The 23,366-nt window shown below is 48.9% G+C and overlaps 1 protein-coding gene across 5 annotated transcripts in view; it reads right to left on the bottom strand.

Moving 5' to 3' along the window:
- The window catches only part of INSC (INSC spindle orientation adaptor protein), a 126,527-nt gene that overhangs the window by 7,743 nt on the left and 95,418 nt on the right, over window positions 1-23,366 (bottom strand). For all 5 annotated transcript variants that reach the window (XM_070273411.1, XM_070273412.1, XM_070273413.1 and 2 more), the window contains 4 exons: window positions 16,408-16,579; window positions 12,169-12,347; window positions 3,418-3,484; window positions 5-160 (listed from right to left, as the gene is read on the bottom strand). In XM_070273411.1, coding sequence (XP_070129512.1) covers window positions 5-160; window positions 3,418-3,484; window positions 12,169-12,347; window positions 16,408-16,579 — 574 coding nt within the window. The remainder of the gene's footprint in view (window positions 1-4; window positions 161-3,417; window positions 3,485-12,168; window positions 12,348-16,407; window positions 16,580-23,366) is intronic.

The raw sequence follows: 23,366 nt of genomic DNA, 5'->3' as shown, positions 1-23,366 counted from the left end.
TTACAGCTCAGCCGCACAGCCTCTCGTGCCACTTCCGGGTCTCGGCTGAGACGGGCCAGGGTCACTGCAGCCTTCTGCTGGACTCGCTCGCAGGCTGCCACCTCGGCAGGGGTCCCAGACCTTGGCTTCTCGGACAGCATGCCCATGATAAGCTGGACCCCTGGGTGGGAAGTGGTGAACAGTTGGTCCCCACCCCAGCAGGGAGGCTTCCCTTCGGGGCCAGCTGGATGGATGGCTGCAGGGCTCAAGCAAAGGCTGTCAGAATGACTTAGGGGTCTCAACCACAGGGGGAAGCTGGGCAAGGCTTCTCTCCTTCTGCCCCGGGGGTGTCTCTGATTCTCTGTACCAAGTTCCTAGACTTGGAGGGGCCATCTGGAGGACATCCCTTTTTATTTCTTTTAACGCCATTACTGAACTTTCACTACATCCCTGATGCAGTGCTAAATGTACAGTTAATGCTTGATCCTCTAACACCTCCCAATAGCCTCAGGAACTAGTTATATGGGAATTCACTTTGAGGCCCAGAGAGAAGTGAAGTGTCTTGCCCAGGGTCATGCAGTGAGTAGTTGGGGAGCTGGTATCAGAACTCAGATAATCTGGTTACTCTCCATCACCTCTTCATCTCTGATGTCGGCTGCATCTGACGGGTCCAAAGATGACGGGTCCCCCTGATGGCGGGTGACCCAAATCTAGGCTGGATAATCACTAGATCAGATGCTTTAGAGGGGATTCATGCACTGGAAGAGCGTGGAGTAGTTGGACTGGGAAATTTAGGCCTGAATTGCCCCATTTCTCCCTCCTAAGGTTCAAGGGACTCTGCAGGCCCTGCCTTGGGCTCTTATTAACTCTGCCACCACATGCTCTAATCTTGGGGCCCAGGGCTTCTCTCCCAGACCCACTCCTTGGCTGCTAAATGGAATAGGCCTTCAGGTTCCCTATGCCCACAATGTCCCTAAGACAGTGCCTGTTAATATCCTGAGGTATGTATGTATGGCCGGGGGGCATAAACAGGGGATACCAAAATGACAATTTCAGGAAGTGCTACAAACTTAAGAAATTTTACTAACTCCCTTGGTCAAGGTTCTCATAAAGAAGCCGTTTTCCAGACTGCAGCTTTGTACCTAGAATCTGCCAAAGAAGAGTTTCTCATATGCTAGGAGGAAAGCTCCACAGGGCAAAGATTTTTGTCCATCTCCTGCATGGATATATCTAAAGTACCCAGAATAGTGCTTAGCTCAAATATTTGTTGAATGAATATCAAATGAGTGAATGCAAATGTATTCATGTGAAAAGCCTTATAAACATATAAAAACAAAGTTTCCCTTAAATATACATTTTAGAAGTCTTATCTAGAAAAAGATGTTATGCAATCGGGGCTGCCTAGGAAAATCTAGAATATGTTTCCTAGGTTCTGGCCAGGCTCTGCCAGAAAAACTGCCTGAAAACTGTGGGGAGTTACAGCTTAGAGAGCAGCTCCCAAGGCCATGTTCCCTCCCCAGTATTCTTGCCAGCTCAGCCCCAGCCCCTGAGGGAGAAGCGGAACCAGCTGAAAGGGGACTATTGATGCCAATGGGTTGACAAGCGAGAGCCTGGGCGGCCTCCCAGTGTGAGGATGACCAGTGGTCACATTCTCTGACCTCCTGGTATGGCCCCCTTCACCCAGGGCCACCAACGACACTCACACACAATTCAGGGCAGGACAGAGACAAAATCACCAGGCTGCCGGGGGCAACGTGCATCAGTCTCAAGCATCCTGGTAAGAGGAGTGCCTTTCAAAGCCCAGCCTGCACAACGGGGCCTACTCTGTCCAGTTCAGGAGTTCTGCTGTCTTCTGGTGGCCCATGGTTGTGTCATCACCATTGCTGATCCCTCAAATCCTGCTCCACTTGGGTAAATAGTCTCTTCTTCAAACTCTCCTCAATTAAACCCTGCGAGACTGACACCGTTTCCTGAAAGAGCAGATACACTTAGCACAGTGCTCGTTCTGTGTCAGATACCTTTCTCATTTGCTTTATATTAATCCTCACATCATCCTTATGAGGCAGGTATTATGTTTGTTCCCATTTTGCTGATGGAAAAACAGAAGTCATACAGCCAATAAATAACAGAGCCAGAATTCAAGCTCAGACAGTCTGTTTCCAGTTTTCACGGTCTCAGTTACTGTGCCATCCTCCCTCTGTGGCATTATTTTATTACAGGTGTCACACTTTTGGCACCTTATCCCTTTTGTCTTCTAGACAGCGAGACCCTCCATTGTTAGCACAATGCCAAGCACATAGTAGGTCTCAAAACTGCTGACTGAATGAGTCAGTAAACAGCACTTTGTAAACCATAAAACCCTCTATACGTGCCAGCTAATCCAACCTCAGGTCCGTGGGCCTATGGAGACCTTTTCCCATTGGCCACTTGAACATGAGGCTCTGAGGGCTAGAGAAAGAGGCCACAGATGATACCCCTCAGCCTCTCAGCCTCAGCTGGCTCAGTAAAGTTATTCATTATTAGCTCAATCACATGAAATGAACACAAAACGATGCCTTTCAATTAGCAATAAAGCAATGGGGGATGGGGAATGTGTGTGTTTGCTAAGACAGCAGGCAACCTGGGAGAAGGGGCTTTAACAAGAGCAGAGGCAGCTGGCCCAGGCTCCCAGCTCACTTGTCCTCATTAGCGTCTCTGGTTTCCAACCGGTTGCTAATTGCTCCCTTATTTCCTAGTCACAGGAAGCCCTCCCCACTCTCTGTCCCCAGCTGCAAGGCAGCTGACCTGTCCTCCAGCAGAGACTGCTTAGATCAGCTTCCTGGCCAGGGAAACCTGGCCTCCTCACCTGGACATTGGTGACACCCTCAGCACAAGGTGGGGGCCGGGGAGCAAGTGGGGAAGGGATGCTCTGGGTCCTCACCTGAGGGGTCAAGGGATCCGGCTGGCCCTGACCTGCTCGCCCACCTCACCCCTTTCCAGGCACTTCAGCTTTCTAGTGAGGCCAAATCCAATACAATAGAAATGCCTTAAAGTTAAATGCACCTTTTTGTAAGAATAAATTTTTACTTCTTGGATCATAATGAAACCTCTGTCTTCTCTTCAGCATCCTAGTTAAAATGGTAACTGCCACCCCTACTCTGGGTCTACCTTACCCCTTCCTTGCTTTATTTTCTGCATGGCACTGTCACCATCTGATATTCTCTTTCTTCTTGTTCATTGTCTGCCTCCCACTGGAATTGAAGCTCCGTGAAGGCAAGCAAATATTTACATATTGGCTCAGTTGCACACAGAAGCACACGTATATGTGCTCACGCAACTGTGGAGACCCACCTGTACACATTTACACACCTACACATAGGCCTTCACACAAACACAAAGGCACGTGTTCCTGTATGGCCACACAATCCATGCAACATGCACACTGCTGAAAAGGCATACCATTCTCCTGAATGATGTCAGAGGCGCACTGCTCCAGGACAGACATGTTCGCCAAGATGGTCACAATCTGAAAAAAGAGAATTGAGAAGCTAAGAAAATGGGCACACCTGAGCCAAAAGGTGCTCCCTACAGACCGGGGAGCCAGAGGCTAAAAGCCTTCCTTCAGCCCGTGACTCCTTACTGTCCGCCTGGCCCATCTTTCTATGGGATTTTCTTCCATCCCCATGGGCTCCTGCCACCAGATGTGCTTCCCCAGTGACTGATGTCCAATCCTCATCATGTGGCCCTAGGATGGCCCCCAGGCACCCAACGAGCCCACTGGAGAGAACAGCGCCACCTGAGTGAAGATGGGGCTCCCGTCATTTTTCTGCAGGGTCCCTCTGGCCCCAGACCCTGAAATGCAGATAGAACTGGCCGGTTCCTGGCTACCCCTGCCCTGGGTTGGGTTCTCCCCATCCTAGCTTCTTGCCCTGAAACCGAACCCTACCTACTTTCAACTGAAATTCATGGAGACTAAGGTGAAGTTAGAGAACATGAGCAGGATAAAAGGGCAGGATTACATCCTAAGCATCAGGTATTATATGGAATCTGATGAGAAAGCTCATGCTCAGCTGCACTTGACAAGTCTGTGGCCTCCAAACCTTGCTTTTGGTCATTGCTGAAGGGCTTTACTTGTAGTGAAGAGATGCTGACACCAGGTGACAGTGAGCCTTGCTACAACCTCATGGGCTGGGGGGCCAACAGCCCAGCCCATGCCCACCCCTTGGCAAAGTCAAGGTTGCAGAGAAAACTCACAGCACAAAACTGGAATAAGGAATGGACCATCAAGGGACCCACCGCAGACCCCAAACTGTACAGGGTAACAAAACACCACCAGAAAACACTGGAAACTTGGCACCTGTTAATGCAGATACCGCCATGACCGTGTTCCTGACACACACAGCAAGAGGAAAGTCCACTCGCTTCCACAGAAGCCGCCAGCACTCTCAAACGGTAATTAAAATAAGTAACAAAATAAAATGAAAAACGCTTCTCGTTGGTGTAGGCCTCTCTCTCTTGAAAGGTTTCTTCAAAGCTTGTGGCACAGTGTAACTGCAGGCCGTGCCCCCGCCTCTGAGGCAGTGGCTGGCAGTCCCCTGAGGACGGTTCGGGCAGCTTAAATATTGAAACTGGATAACGCATAGTAATGTGATGCTACCAAGAAAGATGATCCAGATGTTAAGAGGCTCAATATCAGCATGTTATTCTGGATAATGAATGCATATAACAAATCTGTTCTTTAAACAGAAACAAAAATGTTTGCCATATTAATAGAATGTCTATCTCCCCTTTCTTCACTAAACACATGTGGAAAAGGGATACATATTCTCAGGGTGCTGTGGCATCCGTGTGTGTCAGCCCCTTTCAGCTCAGACCTGTCAGGGGCCTGGTTGGGTAAGCAGGACTTGGGGTATTGCCAGGGGAGGGGCCAGAGAGTACCCCAAAATCTTTACCCCAAAGACAACTCTGCCCCAGTGGGATGTTTTATGAAGAGAGTGGCAATCTCCCATTTGCATTTTAGGAAGATAATGGAATTAAAGGAGATTTAGTCCTTGGAGCTCCCCTCTCCCTTTAAGATCGTGAGTGTTTGTGGGCTGAGTGGAAGGACTTAGAGGATAAATATGGGTTGAAGAAGCAGTCAAACAATCGAAGGTTTCCCAAAAGGCAGAAAGTGCACAGTCTTACGAGGAGGGAGACACAGGCCACGTCTGTCAGACTGCAGTTCATGTGGCCTTCTCCGGGCTGAGAGCAGGAGCAGGGAGCACGGCCTCTGTTCCCACCACACAGGGGCCGCTACACACCAACCATCACCAGCCTGGCCTCTGAATAAAGACACTAGCTTGACATACAGATCCAAAAGAAAAGGAGGGAAGGAAGGAGGGAGGCAGTGGGGAGGAAGGAAGAAAGGGAGGAAGGGTAAAATGAAAAAGGAAAAGGAAACCTTTGTCGGCAGCATCGGGTTCATTACACGGCAATTATGAGCTGTGTCACAGGCACAGGTAGGTCTTTGTGTCAGACTAATTTAGATCCTGTTAATGAAAATTACTTCCTCTTTGCAGAGCCTGTACCCCATGTGGTTTTCTGAGGTTCAGATGAAGAACTCAATTAAGCACAATTTGAATAAACGCCAATTATGCCCTGCTTTGAGTACCCCTTTGGAAACATCCTTGTATGCACCGTGACGTCGAGGGGAAGGGGTCACCTTCCTCGTGCAGTCAAGCCCAGGCCTGGGCTTTTAGGGACAACCGTTTACCTTGCTGGTACGTGATAGCAGTGCTGTCGGCAGACAGAGAACAGGAGCCGGCAGACAGTTTTCCCTGATCCGGGCTAATTCATTCCTGTCTGACGGTTTTCAGTTAAGTCCCTTTCCTCCTAAACAAGGGGCACTACTCCCTCTGCAGTTATTTGTCAAAGATGGAGATCAGCCTCAAGGAGGCCCCAGTGAGAGGCAGGTAGTGTAGTGGCTATGGGCATGGATCAGCCTAGTCCCAAATCATGGCTCTATCATTTACTTTCCCCCTGATCTTGGCCAATTTGCTCAAGCTTTCTGTGCCTTGGTTAACGAAGGTCTATTCGTTTTCTATTGCTGCTAAAACAAATGACCACAAACTTAATGGCTTAAAACACCACAATTTTACCTTGCGGTTCTGGAGGCCAGAAGGCCCAAGTGCATCTTACGGAGCTAAAATCAAGGTGTTGACAGAGCTGCATTCCTTCTGGAGGCTCTAGAGGAGAGTCCACGTCCTCCCCTTTTCCACTTTCTAGAAGCTGCTCACATTCTTGGCTCTTAGTACACGGTCACTCTGACCTCTGCCTCCTCGATCACATCTCATTCTCTGACTCCGCCCCTTCTGCCTCCTTCTTAAAGGAGCCCTTGTGGTTACATTGGACCCACATGGATAATCCAGGACAAAATTCCTGTATCCAGATCCTTCACGTAATCCCATCTGCAAAACCCCTTTTGCCATGTAAGGCGGCACATTCACAGGTAGTGGGGATTAGGATGTAGATATCTCTGAGGACCATTATTTGGTCCACTACAGAAGAGAAAAATAAGATAATTCCTAAGACTGTTGTGTGTATTAAATGACCCAATGTTTCGTCAAGCACCCAGAACATTTGTTAAATCAAATGAGTCTAACCTGCCTCTGGAGAACAGAGCCCAAAAGTACCCAGGCCTCAAAGACTGTGTTAAGCAATACCTCCCAAGGCAAGACCCGGTGTTGACAAACGTGCTGCTAACGTGAGATCATCCCCAAAGGGAGGCACGATCCCAGAGCAGGAGCTCCTCCCAGCAGAGAACCCAGCCAACTGTGTGCTTCCTACCTTCTGTGGCACCGGAAATCATTTTTCCTTTGGCCTCCCAAAGACTGACTGACCACCTTAGGAAAATTGAGGTGAATAGCAAATTGAACCAGAATGGCAGAGGACCTCCCGTGTCACTGATTCAGGAAGAAATGGCCCTGTGTGGGAAGAAGGCGGCTGGCAAAGCCTTTTGACGTCAGCACACACATGGAGGAAAAGGTTTGCTCTGTGCTGGCCCAGGGCAGGTGAGCACTTGTCGACAACCAGCCCCACGGCGCGCACCAGGCTTGTCTCACATACGCAGCAATGTCTGCCTGGGATCCACTCCCACTCTACCTCTGTCCCCTTTGTTTGCTTTGTTGTAAACCAACACTGAGGTCCATACCACATAAAAGACAAGCGAGGATTACGCAGGAGACCCAAGGAGAGGCAGGTGCTCTGATCTAACAGAACTTGCAATACAGAAACTCTGACTTAGATTTAATGAAAAGTTATGATTGCTTTTATGCTGTGCAGTAATTAGGACAAAAAGGCCAACAGTTCATGAGACTGTAATTAGAATTACTCTTTAATTGCTAGATGGAATATTTAGATTTCTATTATCACTGTGTTAACTCTCTAGAAGCTAGAGCAACAATGTCAACTGCAGCCCTGAGACCAGCCAGAAAAATGCCTCTCGGGGAAGCTCAGGGCTTTTCTCTGCCCTGCCATCAGGTCTTCCCTCCACACCACTCCTCTGCTAAAGAGCAGGAAGAGCAGAAATAATCGAGGCCAGGACGCAGGTCTGAAGAATGAAGGGGTCTGAGAGAGGAAGGGTGTGGTCTCTTTAAACACCCTATCTTCCCCAGGCCAGCAAACCAGGGGGCCCAGGAGAAGGTCCAGCCCTCTCCTTCTCCTCCTCTCTCTGTTGAGCCTCTCTCTCCGTCTGTTAGGTTTTGTCTGGGGGGCCCAGAAGCTGAGAGCTGGACGGGTGTAGAGACCAGGAGGGCACCTGCCCAGGCCTGAGACAAGCACACTGCTCCCGCTCTCTGGTTCTGGGGTCTTCTCACTGCCAGGCCTGGCTGTCCCTCCTCACTACCAGAGAGGAAACACTGGTGGGCTGAGATTCCGGCTTAGGAGAGAGAGCCACAAAGGCCATGGAACTGCCTTGGATGTAGGTCCTAAGCTGTTGGCGACGGGGCAGAGGACTGTCTCTGGGGACTGCGCCGAGGCTGGGGTGTGGGCCTCACGGTATTAGAGAGCAGGTAAATGCCAGACCACACTGTCTGCCTCGCTTTCCCTTGACTTTTAGGGAGGGGATTATGGGGCAGATCAGGACCAGGTCCTGGTTTCCTCCAATCCCCTCCAGATAGGTCTATATGTATATGTATTCATACGCAAATAGAGGTACCAACCTCTTCAAGTGGCTTATAGTCCTCATCAGCCCCTCACACACACACACACCTCATAGATACCCACACACAGACTGAAATAACACACACCACCCATTGACTCACACCACACTGCATTCACCACCACATTAACTACATTTCCTGACCCTTTCTTCTGGCTCCAAAGCCGACCCTCCCTGTCTCAGACCATCCCAATCCCTGGTTCTATCAGAGCCCCCTGCCCTACTTGTGTTTGAGTATCCACTTTGGTTCTAAGTTCTCTATGAGCATTATGCATTTATGAACATAATGACACAAGGAGGAAGGAAATATTATTATCTCCATTACATGGATGAGGAAATGGTGGCTCAGAGAGGTTAAGTGATTTGTCTAAGGTCATACAGCTAGGAAACGGCAGAGCCAGGATTTGAACTCAGGTCAAATGAACTCAAAGCCTATGCTGTTTCTACTGTGTCACATATGTCATATGTATATACGACAGCGGTTTACAAACTATAGAAGGCTTTTGTGGTGTGAGTCAAAATTAGCATCACTAGAAACTGGCATTTCTGAGAAATAGACTCCAGAAAATGATATTCACAGGGAGGTCTCAGAAATGCTACAAAATCCGGGCATTCTAAAATGCCAAGAAGACACTGCGCTTTCACGGGAAGAATATACCAGCACCTCTGCCTCTATGAAAGCAATGAATTTCTGAAGGCCACAAAAAGTCATGCTCAGTGAGAGGGTCTGTTGTGAGTTAGATGAGACAGCCAGGTCCCTTTCACCCTAGGTGGTCACTGATCAACAGGCAGGCAGGGCGGGCGAGGCGAGCCAGCACCAGCACCGGCACCAGGCAGCCCCCTTCCCACCACCCCAGGCCTCACCTGTGGCTGGATTCCCTGGGCAACATGACCCCTGGAAAATACTTCCGGGGATGAAAACGCAGGCCACACAGAGGGCTCCTGAGGCAGAGAGTGCTCCTGGATGCCTGGCCACATCCGGCTCCCCCAGATTAGCAGAGGGGGGAGGAAGAGCCCAGGCCGCAGGCTGCCCTCACCCCTGTCCACACCCCAACGGGGCTACAGGATAGGCACGGCTGCGGAGGCTTCTGCTGGACAAATTAAGCAGACTCAGCTTGTGGAGACGACGAAGAGATCTCACTGAGATGTCCAAGCGGAGGTGGACAACGTGTAGATCCGGAGGCCTCGCACAGCGCTGGCGTCACTGGCAGATGTATTACCGGAAGCCTCAGGGGCATTTAATCTCCTAAATGCTTCAGGGGGCGGTGAGCACTGCAGAGTCTAATTCATCTTCTTTATCTTCATTACAGAGAGCCCTCTGAGTGCCTTAATCCTCCCTATGCCACAGGAAAGAGCCATTTGTTTCTTTAACAGGTGCACTCCCACTAGCTAAGCGGTTGCTCTGAGCCAGGGCAGAAGGTGAAGCCATCCTGAGGAGGGTGGGAGACGGGCCTGGCTCAGACCAGAGTCGGGGAGGCGGGGGAGGACAGGGTTGGGGGAACAGAGCGGTTGGGAAGTGGGCAGGAAAACTCCTGACTCCATGTTCAGAAAGAACTGCCATCTGCAGAGAACTGGACCACATTCTCGCCCCACCCCGAGTCCCCTCCTTCTTGGGAATCAATGGTGTTTCAAGAGGCGTCCAGTCACTCCTCATGATGAAAAAGGGTCTCTGCCCATAGAGCCACAGGATGTCTGAGCTGGAAGACACTATACCCATATTACAGATGGAGAAACTCCACTCTGGAGGTTCCCTACTCAGGGCTGTGTGCCACACACTCCAAGGCCAGGAGCAATAATAACATTCACAGTGGCTTCCATTTATTTCATGTACCAAAAGTTTATATTCATTAGTTTATTCATTCTTATTTCAACTTTGGGAAGAATGTGTTATTCAACCCCATTCGCAGATGAGGAAAGTGAGGCTTGGAGTGAGCTGCCCAAAATTACATGATTATTAATAGCACAGAAGCTTTGAACCTAGGTCATGTGACCCAGAAATCCCTGTTCTTATGGCCTCACTCCTGGATCTTGTAAGAAATGACCAGGGTTGGCCACAGGAGAGGCACTTGAAGGCAAAGGGACCTAAAATCATGTTCGGTAGGTGAGAGACCCAGCAACTGGAGGTGTCTAGCTGAGGAAGGGCAGAGCAGGAGCAAGGCAGACAATGCAGATTGGGCTCTCCAGCTCCATTGCCCACAGCCAAGGGCTGAGACTCCAGTGGACATTGGACATGCCCCCTCAGGAGCCAAGTGACCACCAGCCAGCCCAGTGGGCCATCACTCCTTGTCTGTTTGTACTGTCATAACTTTCCTCTATAGGAGGCTTGCCCAACTCTAAGAAGTGAGAGATTAGACTGGAAAAGAAATGGGGAACTGTATCATGCATGGCTTGGAAGGCCAAGTTGAGGACTTTGGATGTGCTCTTCCTTGGGGCATCAAGTTTGCAAAATAATGATATTCCTCATTTATTGAGGACTTAGCAGGAGCTAAGCATTATATCAGGTCCTATATATGTATTAGCTCACTGACCCTCACAATAACCCTGCAGGGTAGACATTCATGTCTCAATTAATATATGAGAAAACCAACACCAAAGAGGCTGTGACTTGATGAAAGTCACCCAGTTAACAAATGGCCTGAGCAGGATCAACCCTCCGTCTCTCTGACCCCACAGCTACACTACCTCCACTTCATTTTCAAAGCAGGTAGTAGTTGAGAGTCAAAGACTAAAGTCTAAGTCAGGCCAGGATTTAAATGCTGGCTAGCTACTTGCCAACTATAAGATTTTGGGGACATCCTCTTGAGCCTCAGTACTCTTATCGATAAAATGGAGCAAATATTATCAGCCTTATAGTATTATTAGAGCCTCACATGCAAATGCTTATATACTAGAAAATTCTCTCTAAATGGGAGTTTCTATGATCAGAGATTCTAAGGATAAAAAAGAACTGATGAGGTGCCATCCTGCTTCTTCTCTTTCACTCCCTAAACAAGCATTTAGAGAACTTCGCCATGGCCAGCTCTGGGCTAGAGGTCTTAAGAGATCCTGGTGAAGTACAATCATGGACCATGCCCTCAGGGGAAAAAACTGACATGAAATAACTAGGAAGAAATAAATATCATTGGAAAAGTCAACACTGCATTGTGAGACGTGGCCTCCGAGAAAAGGAGGCAATTCCAGAGAGCTGGAGCCATCAACGAAGGCTTTCCAGGAGCGCTGGGTTAGGAGCTGGGATGCAAAATTTTTGTGGCAGCTTCGACTAGGGGATGAGGCTGGAAGAAACAGACAGGGAGGGAGGCCAAGATGTAGACAGGGATGAGCTGGGTTGGAGGTTGGGGATCATCTAATGTAGAGCTGGGGCGCCTCATGGAATTTATAGAGTCCATCAGCCCCACCCTTTGGTAGGGAAATGGCAAGCTGAGTATGGCAGAGGTGGGACAGGATATAATTCCATAACCTCAGAGCTCAAAGGCCCTTTAAAACCCCTTCATTCAATGTTTTCAAAAACGTTTAGCATTAAAATCGTTTTTCCTCAAACAAAACTTTACATGGAGCTCAAGTATATGAAAACATTGAGAATGACAAGAGGAGTTGAGGCCAGAATCAAGGCTCTGCTCCAAGCCCCTGTTTTTGTGGAGTCAGAGAAGGGAAGCAGCTCGCTGCAGGGTACAATGTCAGACAGGCACCAACAGGACTGGGAGACAGAGCTTCAGAGGAGGTCCAGGGATCTTCCCATGGTGTCTCCGCCTCCTGGGATGGACAGGTGTGAATGGAGAAAGAGAAAGGCCCTACAGTGGTTGGGAGGTGAAAAGTGGGTAGAGAGGGTGCTTGTGGAGATCCTTCAAGGGCAACAGGGCATGTTGAGAACACTTTCCTTTACTGTTCTACAGAATGTGACCAACAGGACTGACTGCGTGCTGCCAGGCCATGTTGTGTCCCTCTCCCCAGTCCTGGCCTCCCAACCTCTGTCTTCAGGTCAGGGCCTTGTTCTTGGTCCCACTTGAGCTTCTCACCTGGTCCCGGGTATAAGGCGTGTCCACTCTCTGCTTGTCACTGCAGGCTTCCAGGAGGACGCGGATGGCATTCAGCTGCAGGAGCATCTCACAGGCCATTGTGTCAAAGAAGGTGATGTTGGCAAGGGCCGCAGAGGCCAGCAGGAAGACTTCTCCAGATGAGGCCTCTTGGCACAGTTCTGGATGGCAAAGAGGAAGAAAAGATCTTCACTGCTAAGTGCTTTCACATCCTATCTCATTTGGTTCCCACAACAGCCCTGGGCGAAAACTCATGCAGGTGTTATAATATCCATTTTACAGATGGGGAAGTAGTTACTACAGAGGGAAATTTATCTCTCTAAAAAGGTGGCAGAACTGGGATTTGAATCCTGATGTGTGACTCCTGTTCATTCCTTCGTCCAGCTATTATTTACTGAGTGAGCACTGGGAATGAGGCACTGCTGGTGTCTTGGGATGGCATGGTGAACAAGAAACATCGGGTCTTTGCCAGTTTTAGGCTTACATCCTACTAGTAGGCAAGAGAAAATGAGTTTTTAAAAAATTAATATAAATAGTTGTAAAATCTGACCAATGTAAGAGAGAAAATAAACAAGTGCTAAGAGAGAGAATAACTTGAGGTCCACTGGGGTGCATAAGGAAGCTCTCCTTAGGAATGAATGTACAGCTAGGACCTTGAGAAGAAAATGAGGTCAATCTTGAAACTATTTGGAGGATGAGTATGTCACAGGCCAAAGGAACAGCGTTTACAAAGGCCCTAAAGCAGGAAAGAGCTCCTAGTCCATTTGTCTCCGGTAATGTACACTAGACTGCCATTGAATTTGCCTTGAGAAAGAGGCTGAAGTTAAAACATAAAGACTCTGCCTCTCCAGCTGCCAACAGCAGAGCTTCATTATTTCTTTTTGGTCCCAAGAGAAGGGTCATCTGGCTGCAGAAAAGTCCTACACCAAGCCCCCGAATGTCACGCTCATTCCCTCTGATCCTACTGGCCATTACTAGTCCTACTCAGATTCCCCAACTTGCATCTGTAATTGTACTGATGGGTTTGATGGGTCTTTAAGGAGGAGGAGCTCACCCTCAACCTCTGCATCCTTCCACCATCTAACATCCTCCTATGGGCTCCGCATGATCTGGAATAGAGGCAAGAAAGGGTTCTGCCCATGGTACCACCCATCCACCCCAATGGACCTGACTTCTGACCCTCAGCTCCAACTTGAGCAACAATCAGGGTGCTTCCTGGGTCCACGCCCTCTCCTACTGATAACATCTCTATGAAAATACAGGAAGAGAAGCCACACTTCAGGGCAATAGCCCCAGGAGAGACAGTTCAGGAGGCAGAGTTGAGCTATATCCTATCCTGATCTCTAGTTCTTCCTTCCAGACAAAGAGTCTATACTTCCACTGGGCTCTGATATTGAAACTAGCACCTCTTGGCACCTTCCAGAGAGTGCCATTACTGGTCCCTAACTATAATGGGAGAGAAAATAACATTAATTGAACCACCTGCAGTGTGCCTTGCACTGTGCCATTAAGTTCTGAGCACCCTTAAAGTAGAAAATGGTTGCCTCTGTTTACAGATGTAGAAGCTGACACCCAGAGAAGCTGGTAGGAGCAGCAGTAGCTACCATCCGTTGAGTATTTCCTCTGTGCAAAGCACTGCTATTCATTCTTACATCATTAAGTCATTCTATCTTTACGACATCCTAGATTTCATCACAGTTTCTAGACAAAGGAACTGAGGATTCAAATGTTAAGTGATTTTTCAAAAATTATGAAACTGAGGACTTTTGGCAATTGTTGGGGCCTAGAAGCAAATCCAGGTCTGGGTGACTCCACAATCCCCATTCCTTCTATACTCCAGGCTTCCTCTTGGCCTCTTTGACTCAGCCCCAGCGATGCTCCTGCGGATCTAGGTTTCAGTTCTGTCAGGAGGGCAATGTCTGTCTCTGGGCGGCGCTGCTCCCCGAAGCCCAGATGTGATCAACTAAACAACTCAGAATCTTGATCTAAGTGCCCAGGGCTGGGACAACGGATTAGCCAAGGAATTAAGAACTCGGTAATTCCCCTTTTCCAACGACTGTCCTATCCTCTGACTTGAGGGGAACCACTGGGTACAGCCAACCCCTTCCAGGCCACCTCCCTCCGTCCAGGGTTTGGAGTAAGACCACAAGACTCACCGGCCCACTTTGCTGTAAGATTTCTTAAAGGTCCAAACACCCACCCTCATTCTTATGCAGCCACCATTGCTGCCAACACAGCAATTATTAACACAACCGTCTAAGTGCCATTTAATTTTGGTGCGCATTTATTTAAACTGCAGTCTGAGTCACCTGGGAAGTGTTAGGAAGATTAAATTGAGGATTCCAGTGGCTCATTTATAAATGTTTCCAGGGAATGGCAAGAAATTGGAGGGCTTATTCCCACCAAAGAACAGAGCCCTGGCGTCCTGCCCAGAAGATACATCCCATCTGCTGACTCTCCGAGCAGACCCCACAATGCGTCTTCCTCAGGGTGAAATAAATGAGGAGACTCCTCTTCTCCAGGGAGAAAACCAGTCTGGGCAAAGAAGTCGGAATGGACATACGGCAATAGTGAAAGGTCGTTTGGACTATATGTGTTTTGGGATGCTTATTTGTTTTATTATGTTCTATCATTTATAAATTGGGAGATCTTCCTATAAAACTTAGGATTTTTGTCTTATCTTTAAAACCTAGCCTTTTCTATGTGGCAACAATCAACTGGAGTTTATCAGTGACTGCCTCCACTTTAGTCAGTGCGCCTGCTTTTCAATTCCATACAGGACTCAAATCTGCTAATTTTCTTCTTCCATCTGGCCTCATCAACTCCTTTATGTTTCCTCCCCGGCTCCAGTGTGAAGTATGAAACTCCTGGCTTAAGTGAATCCTAACATTGTTATGTTGCCTCAAGAAAGTTCCTTAACCTCTCCGGGCCTAGATTTCTTCTCCTATAGAGTTAGCATTGAACTCTAGGGTCCCTTGAGTTCCATCCAGCCAAGACTTTCAACAGTCAGCTTCCATGTTTTCTCAACTTTGAATAAATGTGGATGTTGGCAAATAGACTTATGCCAGCCTGGCTCGTGGGTGCCACTGCCCCAGGGACTAGAATCAGCCAGGAAGTCAACTTAACTGATGCCTTGGATGTGCAAAGTACTTGCAGATCTTAACATTCTAGAGCTAGAAGGAGAAATTCTAGAGCTTGAGAGAAATGGTTCCAACCCCTTCTTTTATGTATTATTAGGAAAATTGTAAAATGAGCTTTCCAGTGTGACCTGGCAAGTGAGTGGCAGCATCTCAGACAGTGTCTGCACAGGGCTCTTGGTCAATAGCTACTCACTGTGTGGACGAATGAAAAGACAAAAAATCCAAACCCGAGTGTTCCAAGTCCAGCGTCCTGTGCAGCTCCTAAATTTGTGCAATTCCAGATCCCCCCAGCCCTGGTTTGGTGACTCCCAGAGCTACTTTACAATTCCTGAAGTTACTTCTCATTCAGTTTCAAAAGATACAGACATCGAGACAGTGCCAGAGACAGGGATAGAAGTAGAAACACAGATCATCACCAGCACTTATAAAAGAAAGGACGTGGTTTGTAAAACAACTTTCCTGAGGATTGCTATCCAGAAGAGTCCTTCTAGTTCCTGCAGTTTTGCGAAGGAAAGCTGGAGGAAGAATGTGTTCTAGATATCAGGCTATGATTCTCCAGCCAGGACTTCACATGTCCAGACGGGAAACCTCGAGGACTCAAAGCCTTGCAGGCCCCATAATGTGAGACCAGTAGTGAGACTACAGGCAGCAGACTGGGGTGAGCCAGCGCTCTCTGAGAAGCTGTTTGCCCCCGGTCATTGCTGCCACATTCGTTGGGTACAAGACACTGAGATGTCAGGAACAAAGGCCATCAGAGTCTTTCTGACCAAGGATCTGAACCTCAAAATTAGAGACCTCACTCCTCCCCGGGGCTTTTCCTGGTCTCCATTCTCAAAGGCCAATTAATCCCAATCTGACCTCACTTCAAGGAGCCTCTCGGAGGGCTGCACGCATTTTAGTAGAAGACGACACCAGAACTCTTTAAAGCCTGACTCTTATCCTTCGGTGGTGGGATTTCACCTCTTGTGATCCTCTGTGTAGGAGATGTGTGAGGTGCAGGGGGACCTTCTAGTCCCTTCCTGAAGACAACTGTGACAAGGCCCCCTCCCCGAGCAGTCCCTTCCGGCCCAGGATGACTCACTGACAAGAGCTGTCACGATCTCCTCCATGCTCTCCAGGAAGCTGCTGAGGTGCTGGGTGAAGGGCAGGTGTGGGGAGGTGACCTGGGCCACCACAGCCGCGGCCTCAGCCCGCGTGGCCTCTGAGTGGCTGTCATCAGTCAGGATATCGGCCAAGCACAGAACACCATCCACCTGCAGATGGAGAGAGAGCACGTCCCTGTGCATTCTGGGAAAGCACCACTATTCATGATAGTAATGAGACAGAGACTCAAGCCCCCCTACGTGGTCCAGTGCTGGATGCCCCGTGACTCTGGGGGCCTATCCTTTGGCTCCAGCAGAGATCAGCGACCTCCCATGAGCTTCCTATATAGCAGACATCAAGCCAAGCATCTAAGGGCGAGGCCCTGGTCATCTACCACAGCCAACTGGAGCAGAAAGATCAGTCACTTAGAAATCTCACATCCGAGCTCTCATCCTGGCTCCCTCTTACTTACATTGCATGATTTGGCATTAGTCACTCAGCCTTTCTGAGACTGTTTTCTCATCCACCAACAGGGTGTTGAGTGGGGCGGGGGAGGGGAGCTTAAAGAGATGAAGTAGGTGATGCTGAATCCAGAAGAGATGCTCGACAAATCTTGGCTCCCTCTTCCCTCCCTTGCGCTAGCAGCAGGCTGAGCTCAATGTCTTTCCTTCCCCATCTTGCCCTCCACCATCCTCCCCTATAGAAAGAAGGCCATGTCCCCGGAGGCCTTGCTCTCTCTGCCCAACCAGAGAGGAGCAAACCTGGGCATGGCGGGACATGAACGCCAGATAAAGACTTCAGCTTCCCAGTTCTGCCCCAATCAGATCTGCTCTTGGCATAAGAGCAAGCTCTTATGAGAGAAGAAGCTAAAAAAGAGCTTCCGCTTATTCAGTGTTTAACAGGTGCCGGCTACCACTCTAAGAACAGCGCATATGTTATTACACCATTTGATCCTTACAATAACCCTCTGAGGTCAGCGTTAGGATTACCCTCACTTACAGATGAAGAAACTGAGGCACAAATGTTCATTGACTTGCCCCAGATCACAAACTTTAAAAGTAGCTGGTTTGGGATTTGAACCCAAATGGTTTGGTTTCAAAGCCCCTGGTTTTGAACAGGACGTTATGCTGCCTTCTCAGAAGCGACATCTGAGCTCAGACCTCAGCCTCCATCAAAAGTCAGTAGATGAGACCTGCTTAGAGGAAAGGGAGGGTAGTAACCTGTGAAGGTTAGCTCCATGGGCCTACTGCAGCCCCTCAGGTGCCCCAGGACACGAGCCTTCCTGAGCGCCCCGCCACCAAGCGCCAAGGAGTCCTTCCCTGTTAGGAGCGGGGCGTAGGGATGAGGCAGAGAAAGAACCAGGAAGAGGTAAGGTGAGGAGAGGCCTGTGCTGATGCTCCCCACACCTGCCACAGGCCTGAGGCTCCTGTCCCTACACCCTCGCTTCCTGCCACTCAGCTTCAGCAGGTCTCCGGAGGTCTGCGTTTCCTTTGACTAATTACCCCCACTGAGTCCTGGGCCTCCCTTTAGTGGCTCTTGGGAGCTCTAAGGTCCATTAGCTGTGAAAGCCTTTGGCAGTCTCAGACTCAAAAGAGACAAATGTGGAAACTGTCCGCAGTAAAACTCACCTGGATGTGCTTAATAAAAGAGAACAAACAGCAGCCAGGCAGCCCCTGGCAGGACTGGATTCATGCCTGGTGTTTAACTGACAGGCCCTCGGAGAGAGGCCTCACTTGGGCCCAGGGAAGGAGGGCGGGCCTTCCTCTGGGCCTAGAAACAGGAAGCAACCCTACCGCCAACATAAGGAACCTCTCAGGCCTGTCTGGCCTTCACCCCTTTTCCTCCTTCCAGCACCATCCAAGGCTGTAGCTAGGGAGCTACAGGGTCCCTAGTGGGGGACTGTCTCAATCAGTCCAGTCTTCCTAATCTCGTCTTGGATGCAGATGAAGTGGCATCCCCAATCCAGCTGGGAACACTGGTCATTTCCAAACCAGACCCAAACCCAGTCCCCAACACATGCTTGGAGAAGGACCAATCTGAACACAGTAGAGAGGCCAAGGAGTTGATGGTCCCTGAGGGCCTGGTGCCACCCAAGGCCTGGATGCTAGGCCTCCTCCCAGCCCAGAATGCTGCTCGGCAAGCCCACTGAGCACATACTGTGTGCCAAGCCTTGCACAGGAGCAGAGGTGAACCAGGGCTGGGTGTCCCCTGCAGTGAGGGAGGTGACTCATCCACAAATAACTGTTACACGGGTGACTTCAATGAGGATCCTCCATGGGGAGACCTCCTGAAAGCCGCCCTGACTTAATGCCCACACCCCAGCTGGGGGAGATAGCCCTCCTTGGAGCTCATGTCCACTCACAGTCTGCTATCCTCGTAGCATTTATCACCGTGATGGGCCCTTTTACTCCAAGTGGGGTCTGTGGACCAGCTGCACCAAATTCCCTGAGAGTTTCTTCAAAGCACATTTTTGGTCCCACCTAGACCTGTTCCATTGGACTCTCTGGGGAGCCTGGAATCTGCCTTTTAACAAGGTCCCCAGCTGACTCTATGTGCCAGCAATTTGGAGAAGCACCGCTGTGATGAGATTCTCTGCTCCCCTGTCTGTCTGCCTGTTTCCCTGGGGGCTCTGCAAGCCTGGGGACCTCGGTTTGTCTGCTCGTGGTACTCCAGGCCTGGCACGCAGTAGGCTTTTGGTAAATGAGGACTAAATGCAAGGAGGTAAAACTTGGCTGCAGACTTGAGGACACACTTAGACAAGTAAAGGAGAGGAATGACATTGTGACATCATGAGCAAAGGCTGCTTAGGAAAGGCAGCTTTGGAGAAACAGCCAGAAACATGGTATCCACAGATTCCTGACTCCGGGAAAATGACCCTGACCCCAGCCTGGTGAAGACCCCGTTCCTTCTCCGCCCTCAGGTTTCCCAGAGAAGAGGATCTGGGGCGTCCTGCCTAGCCAAGTGCCCACTGTCTTGATTTCCTTCTAATTTGGTTTATATGCTTCAGATCTCTTTTGGTAGCTTCCTACTTATGAAATATATCATCCTTTCAAAAGAGAATATATATATATATATATATATATATATATATAGCAAATTTACAAGATATTAAAAAATAATAAAATGAACACCTACATGTGTTTATGTATATGCCTAATAGCCAGAAATTCTAATATTAGTGATAAAATACAACCAGAAAGCCCCTGTTCACCATTCTCGATCTCATGCCTCTGCTTTTCCCTGATGGATAAGCCACTACCCTGAATTTTGTGCTTATTATTCCATTGTTTTCTTTAGAGATTTATTGCCTGTGTATATTGTTTAGTTTCACAAGGTTTTGAACTTGACATAAGGGGATCATACTGTATGGTGCTTTTGTCCCCAGGCAGCATTATGTTTGGGAAGCTCCTTCCTATTGTTGCATGTGGCAAAGTCCATTATTTTCACTGCTGTGTGGTATTTCGTGGTATAAATCAATCACAATTCATTTATGTATTCTCCTGTCGATGAATATTTGAGCTGTTTCCCAGGTTTTGCTATAATACAAATGCTGATATGAATATTCTTCTAAATGCCTTCTGGCGCACATGTGCCAGAGTCTCTCGGTGTCTCAGTCTAGGAGTGGAATTACTGGCTCAGAGGGATTGCACATCTTTAATTTTACCAATGTTACCAAACTGCTTTGCAAAACAGTTGGAGCAATTTATATATTCCCACCAGCAATGAATAAACTCACTTAACCCCATATTCTTGCCAACATTTGATACTGTCATATTTTAAATTGTTGCCATTTTGATGGGCGTGTAAAATTTTTATTTTAATATGCATGTCTCCTTACTATAAGGAAGCTAGGCGTCCTTTCGTATGTTTTTGATTTGCTCTGATTTGGTTTTTGCCATTTGGATGTCTTCTTCTATGAACTGCCTGTTTATGAGTTTTCCTTTTTCTATTGGGTAGATTGTCACGAGGGCCAATTTCCCAGGCCTTTGGCTCTGATGCTACTGACCTGCCACTTAGCCTTCTGCCACCCGCCCAAATTGGTCTCTGTACCCATCACCATCTTGGCAGCTCCAACCCAGCCAGCTCATCACAACAGGAGGCCCTGAATGCCCACCCCGACCCCCACCCGGGCTCTGGGCTTCCCAGTGCGCGAACCAGTTCCAGTAGTGTCAGAACACGCAGGGCTCTGGACTCACACCTACCTGCGTCTGAATCCTACTTCTGTATCTTACTAGCTGGACAATTTTTGTGCCTGCTTTGAGCCGTTGTACATAAACTAGGGATAAAAATACCAACCCCAGAGGATATTGGAATCATTTACTGGGAGAATGCATGTACAGTGCCTGCCACATGGTGGCGCCATCATTCCACCTCATCTCCGCCTGGTGGTTGTAGGCAGTAACCCTAGAGGTGAGGCCCTGAGTTAGCTCCCCTCACTTCTGCCACCCCAGCCAAGGTCTCTCAATGGGACTTCTCTCCAGGGCATCTTTCTGCAGGCTCCTCTGGGACTGAGACCCCATGGGGAACCTCAGCCCTTTGGGTTGGGGCCTCCAGGTTTACCTGCCTCTTTGGATGTCCTTGGATCATGCAGCCCAGAACTAGAACTTCTAAAAGGTCAGTGACTCCTGTTTTAATTCCTAACCAGGAATGATAAGATGAACAATTACAATCTCTCAGAAAGAAACAGAAAAAAGTAGGAGGGTCCCTGTATCTCTTTATAGTTCCACAGATGCTGACTGAGCACCTATCTCGTGATGGCGCTGAGCAAGGTCCTGATACAGAGATGAATCAGCAAGAAATAAGAGACAGAGAAAGAGAGACAGACAGACACAGAGAGAAACAAAAAATGAGAGAGCGAGAGAGAGCATATGCTTAAGAAGGATTTGGGACCTCGACCAGAGCAAAGCCCAGCCCCTCCCCTGCGGAGAACTCCCTCCATCTTGGCCCTCGCTCCTTCCTGGGCCTCCATGATACCCTACTTTTTGGGCTCAGCTCCTCCCTAGTTAACTGCTTCTTAGCCCCAGGTTTTCCTGTCAGCCCACTTTGTACCATCTCCGTCAACAGCACCCTAACCCAAGGGACCTCAATGACTCCTACGATGACCCCCAAACCTAGCCTCCAGCCTGGACCTTCTTTTCTGAAATCCGCATCTACATTTCCAACCTACTACTGGATCTCTTTATGTTTAATTCTCAAACTAAGTTGCCTGGGTATTCCACGGCACCTCAAACCTGGTGCACTCTACAGCTGAAGTTGTCGTCTTCCCTGTCTTCCCTCCTCACTCCCGTCTCAGACCCCTCTCAGAAGTGACTTCCTCTGTGAACACGGACCTGAGAGCCTCTGTTTTCTCAGCTGCCACACCACTCTGGTCTGACCACAGCTGGAGCACTTCCCATGTTGGAATTTCCTCATCAGTTTATGTGCCTATCCCCACACTAGATCTGAGCTGCTCGGGGCAGCTCCTGTACTGAATCATCTCTCTGGTCCCCAGCACCCAGCTGAAGCCTGACACACACAGTTAAGTTGTGAAGTGTGGGCTGAATGATGAAAAAACAGAGGCCCAGGTTGGGGGAGAGATTGCCTGGACCACGAAGCAAGTTAATGCTAGGCTAGGACTCCCATCCTGGGCTCCTCATTCCTCGCCCTGCGCCCCCTCTGTGGGGCCTTTGGGAAGAGCGACGAAGGGAGAAGCTAAAGAGATGGCCAAGTCGGTGGGGGCTGCTCAGCTCAGCTCCTATGACGGACCGTGTCATAGAGTAGCTCAGCCTGAGGCCAGCTTCCTCAAACACTGGTCCCATTTCTGGAAATTCTCCATCCCCAACCACCCACTTCCCATCCCCAGTCATAACCTTAATGATGCCAAAAGAGCAATCTAATCAAAGCACTTTCACATCCCTAAAGAACTGCTGCTGGAAGCACTTAGAGGTAATTAGCTTTTCCATGGAGTAGGATGGGCCTGGGCCCGAGGCCAAGCTTTCCTCATGGGAGGGCACGCAAATGGTGACAAGGATGCTCTGGCCTGTCATCACCTGGGCAGCAGGGCCGATGCACCTGGAGTCTGGACATGGAGGGAGCTGGTGAATGCTGACATTCTCCCCAGGAAGTGAGAGAAGAAGCATGGAAGCCACACGGTTGAGAAACCCAAAATATACAGTAAACATCACATCAGATTTTTGAGCAATGTTCTCCTACTGATTAATGGAAAAGCATCAGTGCTGGCTTTTATGCGAATACCTAAGGGACACAGGCTGGTATACAAAGGCCCATCACCTATCATGGGTGCTGGGCTGCTGTTTTCCAGTAACTTTTTGCACATTTAGTTTTTAGGGAGAGAAAGAGGAGTTAGCTGCTGGGTTTTAACAGTTAAACAGAATCATGAGCGTGCTTCAGGGGAGGGAGCATGACCTAAAGACCCCCAAATTTCCTGCTTCACCTTTCTATCCACTCAGACACCTAAAGTCTACAGGAAAAAAAAAAGAGCAGTTGGAAGCCTGCTCATGGTTCCAGGTAGAACAGATCTGTTGGCCCAGGGTGCAGCCAGAGGGAAAATTCAGTCATAGTCAGAGATGGAAGCAAGGGTCATGCCCGAGAAAGCATGTGTGAGCCAAGGGACAGGGCGAAGCATTAGGGGTAGTAAATGAACCCCAGGGCCAGAAGCAGGATCTGAATGTGCATGTAAACTGGATCAGTGCAGGATCAGGACAAAGTCTGTGAACAACACAAGGGGTTAAAAGCTCACTTTATAAAATGAGGCATTTGTTTTAAGGATTAGTGGCAGAGCTGACAGCTCAACAGAAAGCTGCAGAAAGTATAACGGGCCTTTAGGAGGCTAATATAATCCTCCACCCAAACTCACAGATCCAAGATCCCATTCAACCTCTTTTGCTATTTCAAACAAGAATCTTTGATTAAGAGCTAAGTTCCCAAATGGATAAATACTGGTGTTAATATGTAATA

This window comes from Equus caballus, chromosome 7 (genome assembly GCF_041296265.1).
Source record: "Equus caballus isolate H_3958 breed thoroughbred chromosome 7, TB-T2T, whole genome shotgun sequence".
In the NCBI taxonomy this organism is placed as follows: domain Eukaryota; kingdom Metazoa; phylum Chordata; class Mammalia; order Perissodactyla; family Equidae; genus Equus; species Equus caballus.
Note: the sequence above shows the minus strand (reverse complement) of the source record. Positions and strands in the feature narration are given on the sequence as shown.